Source organism: Budorcas taxicolor, chromosome 14 (assembly GCF_023091745.1).
Source record: "Budorcas taxicolor isolate Tak-1 chromosome 14, Takin1.1, whole genome shotgun sequence".
In the NCBI taxonomy this organism is placed as follows: domain Eukaryota; kingdom Metazoa; phylum Chordata; class Mammalia; order Artiodactyla; family Bovidae; genus Budorcas; species Budorcas taxicolor.
Genome location: NC_068923.1, coordinates 29,011,756 through 29,024,022, shown reverse-complemented (window position 1 = coordinate 29,024,022; position 12,267 = coordinate 29,011,756). Strand labels below are relative to the sequence as shown.

At 40.5% G+C, this 12,267-nt stretch overlaps 1 protein-coding gene across 3 annotated transcripts in view; it reads right to left on the bottom strand.

Annotated features, from left to right (window-relative positions):
* The window catches only part of TATDN1 (TatD DNase domain containing 1), a 30,776-nt gene extending 18,514 nt beyond the window's left edge, over window positions 1-12,262 (bottom strand). For 2 of the 3 annotated variants that reach the window (XM_052651714.1, XM_052651716.1), the window contains exons 1-6: window positions 12,224-12,262; window positions 6,733-6,798; window positions 4,897-4,946; window positions 3,631-3,694; window positions 2,378-2,521; window positions 2,234-2,276 (exon numbers count right to left, since the gene is read on the bottom strand). In XM_052651714.1, the coding sequence (XP_052507674.1) occupies window positions 2,234-2,276; window positions 2,378-2,521; window positions 3,631-3,694; window positions 4,897-4,946; window positions 6,733-6,798; window positions 12,224-12,245 (389 nt within the window). In that variant the 5' untranslated portion in view covers window positions 12,246-12,262. Of the gene's footprint in view, window positions 1-2,233; window positions 2,277-2,377; window positions 2,522-3,554; window positions 3,695-4,896; window positions 4,947-6,732; window positions 6,799-12,223 lie in introns of those variants that run through there. The other variant, XM_052651715.1, reaches the window with a different exon arrangement.
* Between the last annotated feature and the right edge of the window lie 5 nt (window positions 12,263-12,267).

The following is a 12,267-nucleotide window of genomic DNA, read 5'->3' as shown; positions in this document are numbered from 1 at the left end:
TAGCAAAGCCATCTGACTGCCCCAGAAAGTGAGTCCTTCCCTCTGCTGTTCACATACTTTCTGATAGCTTTTCCAACCAATTTAATTATTTACGTCCTCTATTTTCTGTAGAGGCATAAGAACCAAGTCTTTTTTAAAATTTTTATCTATTTTACTTGGAGGATAATTACTTTACAATATTGTGATGGCTTTTGCCATATTTATTCTTCTTTGTATCAGACTGAGGAGACACTTGATAATCATTTACTTAACCAATGGAATTCAACTCTCTCTTACAGGACAACACCTGGACAACTGGCATGTGTGCTGAAGCATAAACTATGTGTTGTTGTTTAGTCGCTAAGTCATGTCTGACTCTTTTTGACCCCATGGACTGTAGCCTGTCAGGCTCCTCTGTCCATGGGATTTCCCAGACAAGAATACTGGAGAGGGTTGCCATTTCCTTCTCCAGGGGATCTTCCCAACACAGGGAAGATCTCAAACCTGAGTCTCCTGCATTGGCAGGCGGGTTCTTTACCACTGACCCACCACAGAAGCCCATGAAGTATGCACTGCTATACACACACTGTTTTTAAGTTCTGATCTTAAGATGATGGTGAAGCATCCGCAGAGCTGATACTATCAGTGTTTTCATGTAACACACACAAAAATCAGGTTTAAAGCACTTCGGTTGCATATCAGAATCAGTTTGTGTCATCTGGATAAAGTCATGGGCAAGAAATCTTGGGGGACTCTGCCACTGCCCTTGATGATCACACCACACGATCTGTTCACTTCCTGAGGCTCATCTTGACCAAAAACAGCCATGAAAGTGGAGGTATTATGACCTGCAGGCTTAACCTAAGAAACTATTATAGACAACTGGTTCCTCTATTTAAGTGTGAATATGTGAACTTCTAAGGTTAAGCAAACTGACCTACATGGTATTCAGGAGAGGTACAGAGATTTAGTAATCCTACCAGTAATCAGTCAATGTCCCTGAAAAAACACAGCAAATAACATGCTACCAACTAAACAGCTCTGAAAGGCTCTACTACCGTGAAGCCTGAAAGGAAGGGTCCATAGAACATTACCCCATCGTGTCACGTGGTTATGGTCCTTCAGGAATTCTGGACCCTGGAGTCCAGGGTACAACAGACTCACTGTCAGTCTGCTCCTCACCGCAGGTACTTCACATGGACCAGACACACTGGGGCTGCCATGTGTAGGCAGGGGAGGGCAGAAGGAAGCACACTTCTGGCAGGCATAATTTACAAAGTCCCTTCAGGCCATCAAGCACTGGCTTAACCCAAGATCATATGACAGAAATGGTTATTAAATATTATGAGCAAGCTAGGCAGTATCTTAAGAGAGAATTTGATCCAGACTCCTCTGTCTTGTTTGAGAACCTAAGCAGGATGAAGGGCTGTTTATTCTTAAATGCTCAAGGAGCAGATATTATACCTTATTTATAGTTCTGTATACTATGAGTTCCCAGCAGGTTCTGGCACATACTACTCCAAAATATTTGCTGAATAGATGAATACCTAAATTAGCCTCCTCCAGAAGCTCAATCTGTTTTACCATCTGATAATTAATACACTGTACCTGAAACTCAACAAAATGCCTAGGTCCTAAATTAAGCCCATGACACAATTTTTCTTTTCAGCCTTCAACACAACCCAACAGTCTGGCAACAGGAACTCCAACTAACAGCTATAGGCAATGGTATTATAGGAGGTCTCTGAAGCTTGTGAACTTGGTGTTTTCTCAGAAGACACCACTCTCAAGATGGCTCCTACAAAAGGATTCTCAACTTCCAATCACAATATCCAAAGCCCAACAAGAGTGAAATATGCTTTTGTAGCTTTGGTAACTGACCCTATACTCTTTTTTAAAAATATCTTTTACTCTTAAGTCATATGCCCCACAACTGAATTTATTTCACTGGAATGGTTCATGTATGAATGCACTTATTATCAAACAAACAAAAATCAAAAGTCTAGCATGTAAAAATCATCCCTGTTTCTAATAAATTAGATGGTTAAACCAATAGGGAACCGCATTCTTCAACCCCTCACAAATTCCATACAAGTGTACTTGGAATCTGTTTTGCTTAACTTCTCATATACAAAGGAAAAAAAAAAAACAAAACTCTGAAGCTTAACCTAACTACATTCCGAACTGATAAAAACTGTTTAAAAACCACCCTTAAGTTTTTACAAAAATTTCTAAAGACAATAAATTTCCTTACTTGAGCTGAGTATCTTTGGAACAAAACTGTAGTTGGTCAAAATCTTTAAAAGATAAAAAAGAATCAAGAATTACTCATGATTTGTAAAGAACAAATCAGCTATTTTCAAACTGAGTCACGTGAACAGGGTGCGTTGACACTGACCAAGTCCACATTCCCCTACTGCTACAACTTTCCCCTTGTTGCTTTCAGCAAGATTCAGCAACTCCGTCAGGTAATGGTCAGGGCCATTCTCCTCGAATTCATCACATCTTGTAGGATGACACCCAACAGTGCTGAAAAACATATCTAGCACAAAACAATGCTCAGGGTTATTTTCAAAGTATTTTTCCCATATTTATATTTAATATGAAAAAAGAATATCACATAATTTCAACTGGTCCATTTTTAACAATACCCATAAACTAGTCAAACTATCCAAAATGCACTAGATTAATCACATAAGAATTTCTGGAATACTAATGCCATTTTTGGACATGAATATGAAAACTGCTTTAACACGCAGAGGAGTGGAAGAACTGAGAACTTTTAAAAGCCTATCTGTTTGGGGATAACAAGTAAGGAACGTAATATGGAAGTAATATTATGTATGGAAGGAAGTATGGAAGGTAATATTCTTATACACATCAAAAGCCTCTGGGAAGATGTTTTTAGGACTTTAATCACTAAAGTATCAGTGAATCCTGAAGTATGCATTTTCAAAGATTTCAATAAATAACAGCTTTTAATGAATAAATCAGTATTTTGAAAAATAACATGGAATGCCTAATTCTTTAGTGTCAAGCACATGAAGTATGCTCCTGGCCCCTCCCCAGCAAAAACAAACCACAAAAAGTTTAAGTAAATAAACGTCAGATAAAAGAGGGTGTTTTATGTAACTAGGGTTCTTGTAGGAATCAACTCTGAAACTTTATGTTCATATGCCTGTATTTATTTAGTCTATAAGGTGAGCGTATGAAGGGTTATATACTATATTATTACTTGCATTCCTGGGGCCTTGCACAGTGTCTCTGATCTACATGATAAATATTTTAATATATGATCTTTTGTAGCTTAAGTTAAAGAGCAAATAAAAAGCAACTCATACCTTAAACATATTACAGTATACACACAAAAATTCTGTATCAGGAATATCTGAGGTTAAATTCTATGCCTAGTGAACTTAATTCTCATTGACTGAAATCTTAAAATAATCCTTATTATATACAAGAGGGCTCATCTGATATGACAATGGACACTTTGAATTTTTTCATCTTAATCATGTCCCACTGAAATCAGTCTATCTTCCTGCTGTTACAGTCATGATCTGCTGTATCTGTACCTGAGGCAGTTCTCAGAAAGACTTCTTCAAAATAACTTAATTCACATTGTGGGAGGTAAAAGTAATATGAGGATACCATTTGTTTGTGCCAAATGCAGTGCATCTTTACTGTCTTGTAGATTTCCACCTGTAATCATAAACTGAAACAGAAAGGAATAAAATAAGTCCACTTTAACAGAGTGTCAACAAGTTTCCCAAACATGCTTTCCTGCTTTTTTTCCCAAAATGCTTCTCTCTCTTCGACTGTCACACACCAACCTGCAGAACTCACCTGGCCACTTTTTAAAACTGAGGTTTATTTAACTTACAAGCAGTAGCTACCAAGTGCTCTGATATCATACTATGGAACTTAAATCTCTGTGTGTGTGTGTGTGTGTGTGTGTGTATAGTTTATTTATTCATTATTTTTATTTTTGGCTGGGCTGGGTCTTCATAGCTGTGCAGGCTCATTATTTTTATTTTTGGCTGGGCTGGGTCTTCATAGCTGTGCGGGCTTTTTTCTAGTTGTGGTGAGCGGGGGCTACTCTCTGGTTTTGGCGCCAGGAGTTTCTCATTGTGGGGGACTGTCTTGTTGCAGAGCATGGGCTCTAGTGTGTGTGGGCTCAGTAGTTGCAGCTCCCAGCTCTAAAGCACATGCTCAACCAGCGGTTTAGCTGCTTCACGGCATGTGGGATTTCCCAGATCAGGGATCAAACTTTTGTCTTCTGCATTGGCAGGTGGATTCTTTACCACTGAGCTACCGGGAAGCCTTATGGAACTTAAATCTTATTCCCTGTGCTCATGTGTGGGCTAGCTTGCTCCTTTAAAAAATACCAGTTAAAGAGAAATATCTATTCAAACAATTTGACATTGAGCTAAAATTTATTTGCTTAGAACTCTCTTAAAGTAGTAGGAATTCTCCTGATTATCAAATTATTACCATAAAAATTAAAGTGTTCTCTCAGTTGCTTGAAATGTTGCACACAGTATAAAAGCTAAATACGGTGATTAGAGTTATATCTTTTTGATGACTGCTTACTTCTAACCAAAGCTAAATTATGTTATAAAATCTACTAATAGTTGCCTCTTAAAAAACCTGGTAATTCAGATGGGTTTTAAAAAAACTTCAAGAAGACTTGGCCATTTACTACATTTCTGATCGCATCAAAGAACCACCCACAAGGTGTGTGTCACTTAAACTGATGAGAACATAATATTTTGATATTTTATTTCATTAACTTTCTAATATGACAATACCTATGACAAAATGCTAAGTGTAGCATTGGCTCTTTCTCATCTGCAGCATTTTTAACCAAAATTTAGTTGTTTTATTTTTTAAATAATAACAAAAATGAAATGTTACCTTTTTAACACCAATCTGAACAGCTCTCTCTATTACGTCTTGTAAGTCATCTGCAAGAGATGAAGCCCACATTAAAATCTGATAAATAAGAACTCACTTACCTATAATTTAATTATCCTATATTAAAAGAATACATAGAAATCACAGTTACTAAGTCAAAGTCAAATCAATACTATTTGATAAGTGCTTATCATATAATAAGACCTAGCAATACCTTAAAAAAAAAGAAACCCATATAAGGCAAAATAGGTGAACTGTAGTTGTTTTGTTGACCAAAAGGGTGAAAAGTCTGTTTGGGTTTATGGCTTGCCTTTTTTTCATTTAGAAGCTTTTATTTCAATGATGAAAAAAAGCAGTAAATGGAAACTATACTGATTTACAGTAGGCATGCATCTCTACCTGATACTGCTGTTAGTTTCTGACTGGCCCAAATCTTAATTTTCTCATTTAGGCACATCTTTATAAATTTTTTTGGACCCTGATATTCATGGTAAGTTAACTTCTTCCTTGTGGCAGTTTAGTATGAAAATTATGTTCACTGGCTAGCTTCCTTTAACTAAAGGCCTCTAGACTCTCAGGCAACCTGTCCTAGCTTGAGACCATACTTTATATAGATATTTAAGTGAATCACAGTATAAGGGAGGGAGATAATCCAGAAAGTTGGAATGTACTGTATGAACATACCATACATTTTTGCCATCACCCACAGTCAAACACTAGATAAGGAGGCCTACAGTTAAGTAGCAAATTACTCTTCCCAGACTGTTGCCCTGAGACCCAAGGATGTACATTGGTATCCCCAGAAATCTGAAATGAACCCACACAAAAAACAAATTAACAGATTATTACCTATGTGGTCCCACTGTCAAATTATAGAGCAATTCCACTATAAAATTATAAGAAGCAGTTAACGGGACTACGAGAAAAGCATCGTCCCACATACAATAATATTCATCTAGTAGTTTTCCACTCATCTATCAGTTGTTGTCCCAAGATTAGCATTAAAAAAAAACAACCCCAAACACATCTAACCCTCAAATCCCCGCCCACAAACAAACATTGGTCTTTGTTCATTCTGAGAGGACAGGATGTCCCAAGAGTGACGAAGGTTCGGAGCCAATTCCCCTACAGCCTTCTTCAACCATCCCATCAACTGCTCTTCATTTCTTGAACTACCTTTATTTTCCAAAGAGGTAATGCTGAGGTCAGTCAGAAAGGCTTTCTGAGAAGCCTGCCTTGGATTTCTGCGTCTGCTCCAGTCGTTTCACGATGAACCGGCTTGTATCAATGAAGCGCTCAACGCAGTTCACGAGACAGGCCTCAGCCCGACTGTCCAACTTTGGTCCAGGCTTGTCTACGCACTTCTCCCAGCAAAGTTCCGTCATCTGGTGCACCAGCTGCTGGAAGCGCTGCTTCTGGGTCTCCACCTCGATGAAATGCCGCAGCCGCGGGTCAACTGAGCCCATACCCGACGCGGAGGGATCCGTCCCAGCGCCGCCCCGCGGCCGGAGACAGACGCCGCGGCAACTCACCGACTTTCATGTGCCTCCGCGGCGGAACCGGAAGCACGATGGCTTGCCGTTTATGCCTACGGTTATCTCAATTTCTATGTTTAAAGCTGTAAACTTTGTAGCATTTTGTGACAATAGCTATTTTACACATGTTCATGATCGTGGTTTACCAATATAGCTGATACGGGTTTCACTTTGTTTACAGTTTTAGCCAAGACGCACAATAAATCCTTTAATATTTCAATTTTAAGGGTGGGTTAAGCTTTTTATGCTCTTGAGTCAGAAAAGTTGTCTTCATAAATAGCTTAATAAAAGAAAAGTTTACCTTGATGCTTTTGAACCCCCCTATAAATTCCTCTGAACATAGGATCTGTCAAGTTGATACCAATATCTGTGGAAAGCAAAACAAACAAACATATAATCATGGAGGGCCTCTATTTGAACTTCTTACTTTAAATAAAAGGTCCATTTACTTTTCATTCACACATTCATTCATTCATTCACACAAAATCTACTTGCCTATTGCTTGTCAGTCACTGTGATAGACACTTGGGATACCAAGATGAAAGCCAGTAGTCCTGCTCTCAAGAAACTCACTGCAGAACTGGGAAGGCATACCCCTTAATAGCCAATTAAGAAATTACAATTAGGGGACTTCCCTGGTGGTCCAGTAGTCAAGAATCTGCCTTGCAATGCAAAAGATGCAAGTCGATCCCTGGCTGGGGAGCTACGATCCCACATGCCATAAAGCAACGAAGCCCACCAGCCATAACTAGAGAGTCCAGAGATTCAGCATGCCACAACTAAGATCTGACACAGGATCTTAAGTACTGAAATAAACAAGTATTTTTTTCTTAGTAGAGAAATCACGAGTAGATATGAGCACTGTGGGACACACAAGAGGACCACCCAACTCAGTCTGCTAGTTGGTCCAGAAGAGGCTTCCAGAAAGAAGCACCTCTTGAACTGAATCTTCAAGGATGAGTTGGGAGTTACCCAGCAGAAGACAGGAAACTGCAGATAAGGGGAAGCAGCAGAAACAAAGCAACCGGGGTCTGAAACAGCACAGTGATCCTGGAGAGAAGCGCAGAGACGGGAGTGACCAGAAAAGGGCAGACTCAACCATGTTACGGATACTTGTCTTTAAGACACCAGATGTACCAAGAAGCACTGATGGCCTCCAAGACTGGTATTCTGGACCTCTCCTTCTGGTGTCTTTGTAGAAGGTGGGATCTGAATGGGGCAAATGGAGTCAGGATAGTTTATCTGGAAAGAGTCAAGAGTTCCTATTTGCAATGAAGAGAACCTGAATTAGGGTAATACAAGTGGAGATGCAGAGAGGGCAATAAATTATTGTCTTTATTCACCAAACAGTTATGAAGAGCAACACTATGCCAAATATTATGTAAGGAGTGAGGGGGTACAGAAATGAATAAGACCTGTCACTTGGTCCCAGCCTTCTAGGAATTTACAGTCTATATAGGAACTGCAAACAACATTTGTGATATAAAATAAAGTGGTTTGACAGAAAACAAAATTCTGTAAAACAATTATCCTTCAATAAAAAAAATTTTAAAAAAAAACAAAAAATAAGCTGGACTGTAAGCAACATGAGGCAAGAAGTGTTTATCTTCTTCAAAGCTCTATCCCTAGAACCTAGCATAATGGCTCTAATATAGTAGGAGATTTATATACTTTTAAGCCTATAAATAATCACTTTGTAAATAATCACAAAGCACAGCTTTGTGCTTCAGAGCGCCAAGAAGGAGCACAAACAGTTTTGGCAAGAATGATGAAAAAGCTCCACAGAAGATCTAAATCTTGTAGAAAGCTAAAGCTCAAAAGCTGACAAACAGAAAGGGCATCCCACATACAGGTGTGTGTAGAAGTGTGGAAGAGAGTCACTGTGCTGTAGAGCAGAGGTTCACAGTGGAGAGTGATTTTACAGTCCCTCTCTTCTTTTAACCTCTCCCCTCCCTGCCACCCCCTGCCCCCAGCATCCAGCGATGTCTGTATTTATTTCTAGTCCTCACACTGAGGGGAGTGCTCCTGACAGTTTCTAAGAGCCCCCAGCTGTTGACGCCCCAGGATCAACCTGAGGTTGAGGTAATTGTTACTAATTACTGCCAGCTGCTCTCTCACTGGGTTCATCTGATGGGAGTGAGCACAGAAGCTACTAGATGGGCATCTTATAAACCTCTGCTTTTCAAATGAGGGGTATTCCAGTGTAGTAACACCCTGAGATTTCCTGGAGTATCCATTTTACTTTGGAAAATCTTGGGGATAACATAGCCTTTAATTTTAGAAGGGCACTATATTATTTCAATGTTAAAGACAAGACATCCAGAGAAATTCTGTAAATGCATCAAGATTTACATACCACTGCCGCCACCCCTATCACCCGGGGGTATATCCTTCACTCTGGGTCCTTAAATGACCTTTGATGGGTGAGTTTTAGAGCAGGAGGGCTTCCCTGGTGGCTCAGCTGGTAAAGAATCCACCTGCAATGTGTAAGACCTGGGTTCGATCCCTGGGTTGGGAAGATCCCTTGGAGAAAGGAATGGCTACCCACTCCAGTATTCTGGTGTGGAGAATTCCATGTACAGAGGAGCCTGGTAGGCTACAGTCCATGGGATTGCAAAGAATCAGACTGAGTGACTTTACTTTTTAGAGCAGGAACTCACCAGCATTGAAAAGGGAGCTTCCACTCCATTCCAAATTGATCACTTTGCAATGATTAAGCATAGATTCTTATTGCTATTCAGATTGAGAAGACGGTCACTTGTGGTATGATATGCAATGTCACAGAAATTAGTCTCAAGTGTAACCTAAGACACAATGTTGAAGTGTCTCCTAGGAGGGAGCAATATTTCCCATAAAACACAAATACTTCTGCTTCCTGCCCTCCTTCCCCAGATTAGAAACACAGGCAGCCATTGGTTATGCGATTTGAGAAGGGGGTAATATAGGATTATAACCTGGGGATAGTCAGCTGTCCTAAATAAAAATCTAAGATTGCTCTTATAACACTGGTTTAATTTTTCTATTATTAAAAAAAAAAAAAGTTGGCCACACCTTTTGGCTTATGGGATCCCAGCTGCCCAACCGTGGACTGAACCTCAGCCATGGCAGTGAGAACACTGAATTCCACCCACTAGACCACCAGGGAACTTCCTCCACTGGTGTAATTTTTCATGCAACTGCTGCATGTAAAGCTTGTTCATGGAACAACTGTCCATGGGTCTAACAGGTTGTTTTCCAAAGTACTGCTGATGAATACTATAGGCAGAACTTTTAAAATGGCATGGAATAAACTCACATAAAAAAGGCAGAATGCATAGTATGATCCCATTTTTGTCATAAAAAGACACATCTGTTTGCCTATTTTTATGTCTCCATATAAATTTAAAAATTATGGAAGGATATAAAGTTTAAACATTGTTTACCCCTGGAGAGTGGAAATGAAGAGCATACAGAAAGAAATGTTTCACTTAAACCCGCCTTCTATAAGAAGTCTTTTCTAGCTTATCTAGTTGAGATTCCTTTATCAATTTTCTTACCACCTATACTAAGATTACACATCTTTTACCCACTCATTCATACTTCCACTGAACAGTCACTGTACTAAATAAGCCCCTGGGAAACAAAGACAAATACCACAAGTACCACCAAGTATCCGCCTTAAAAGAGTGTAAACTAATGGGAAAGGCAGATACATAAGTATTTTAATTATAAAATAATGTGGTAAAGTAAAGGGTAGGTAAAAATCAACCAGGCAAGAGGATATTAGAGACAGAAGGGACATTATGGTCCCAAACTGCCACTCTAAAACCTTTTCAGAAAGAAGAAACAGCACCTCCAAGTGTTTACAGAGCATAAAAGGATGCGGTTGGAAAAGCAGGCAGGATCAGACCATAGAAAGGCTTGTATGCTATGTTGTGTGCTAGGTTGCTTCAGTCGTGTCCGACCCGTTGCGACCCCATGGACTGTAGCCCACCAAGCTCCTCTGTCCATGGACTTCTCCACGCTAGAATATACTGGAGTGGGCTGCCATTTCCTTCTCCAATGCTATGTTAAGGCACTTCAACTATCCTGAGGACAGTAACTAAAAGATCTGAAGCAGAAGAAAAGTGTAGCTGACTTCTTTATATAGACCACTCTGGAGGCTGGAGAAAGGATTAAAGAGACATAAGTTGAGGCAAGGATTAAGTTTTTATTACAAACACAAAACTTTTAAAAAGTTGTGTTTCCTTTTCTTTGTGGAGTGTTTTGTGGCTCTCACCCCATCTACCCCATCAATTATATCACAGACTGTAATAGAGAGGCTGAGGGACACCACACCTGCAAAGTGTCTACAATATCTGAGGACCTACCTGTCCCCCACCCCAGGCTCTCCCACAGTATTTTAGAAAACCTCTTTCATGGCACTTTAAGGTGCCACTTAAAACACTCTCCCCTGCATTTGCTTTGACTGTACATACCTCTCCAGCCTGAAAACTGTACCACTAGATTCTTTATAATTCCACATACTTAGCACAGTATCTTTGTAAAAAAAGTACTGCCCCAAACAACTCTTAGATCTAAGTTTATAATACTAACCTCTTTGAATGCAAGACATTTCCAACTGACCAGTAAAACTGTCTCCACCTGATGTCCTGTAAGATTCTCACATTTACCTAACCCAAATGGATTTCCTGACATCTCCCACCCATTTCAGTTTTACGTTTCATATTGAGGTATTTATCCCAACCCTGAATCATGTTTACTCTCCCTTGTCATAAACTCTTAGCCACTAAATGCTGCATCTGTACCTCTCCCCCATTTCTCTCTCCCTTTTCCAATGCCCTTGCTCAAGTTCTGATATGCTTCCCTGCCTCTCCCTGTGACCTACCAAACCTACACAACAGCTGTCATTTTCCCACTTCAAGTGGCTAGAAAGTTCACAAAGAAAGCGCATGGCCTGCTTTACCCACTGCTGTATCCCACAGCCCAATGCTCCCAATGTGAAACTGGCATCCAACGATTTGCTTAAGGAATGCTCCTTGTCAAAAGCCTCCAGTGAACCTCCACTCTATATACAGTAAAATTAAACTCAGCAACACATTCAAGCCCCAAGTCAGCCTTCCAATCCTAGCTCTCACAATATCCGTGCCCTCCTCTCGCCCCCCACCTTTCCTGAGTGCCTGGTACTAAATACGCTTACTCCTTTAGTTCCTGTCGAATTCTTCCTCTCTTGTTCTGCCGATGCTGAAAGGTTAGTGTACTTGCCAAGTACACAACTTGTTCTCTTCCCATTGTGTCTTCCAGTTTCCCCACCAGATGCCAGCAGATTAAGGACAGATCTGTGTTTTTAGGCCGCTGCCTGGCCCACCAGAGGCGCTCAGTAAATGTGATGTGAACTATATGATACGAATCAGTGAGTGAACGCGTCCCTCGAAGCCATACCCCATCCTCCTCTCCGCCAAACAAACGGGAAGGGGTGGGAGGTGCACGTAGGCTAGAGGCGAATACAACGTCTGGCCTTGAGTGTTTTAGTAGTTGTTCTTTTTTTCTTTTTATTGAATACAACAACATGTTGGAAAGAGCACAAGTCATAACTGCGAAGTTCGTCAATTTTCACAAGTAAGCACACCGGTGAAGCCAGCACCCAGACTGAGCACCAGAACATTACCAGCACCCAGAGGCCTCCCCGCGCCCTCTTCCGCGGAGTGCACGTTCAACCCGGCAAAGAGCTGGCGAGCTCACGTCCTGGGCCCTCTAGCAGCGGTGCGCGACGCCTGGGAATGGAAATGCCCCAAATCTTGGCAAACTCTTACCCACGAATTTGAAACGACTCATGACTGCAGCCCCAGGTTCTCCT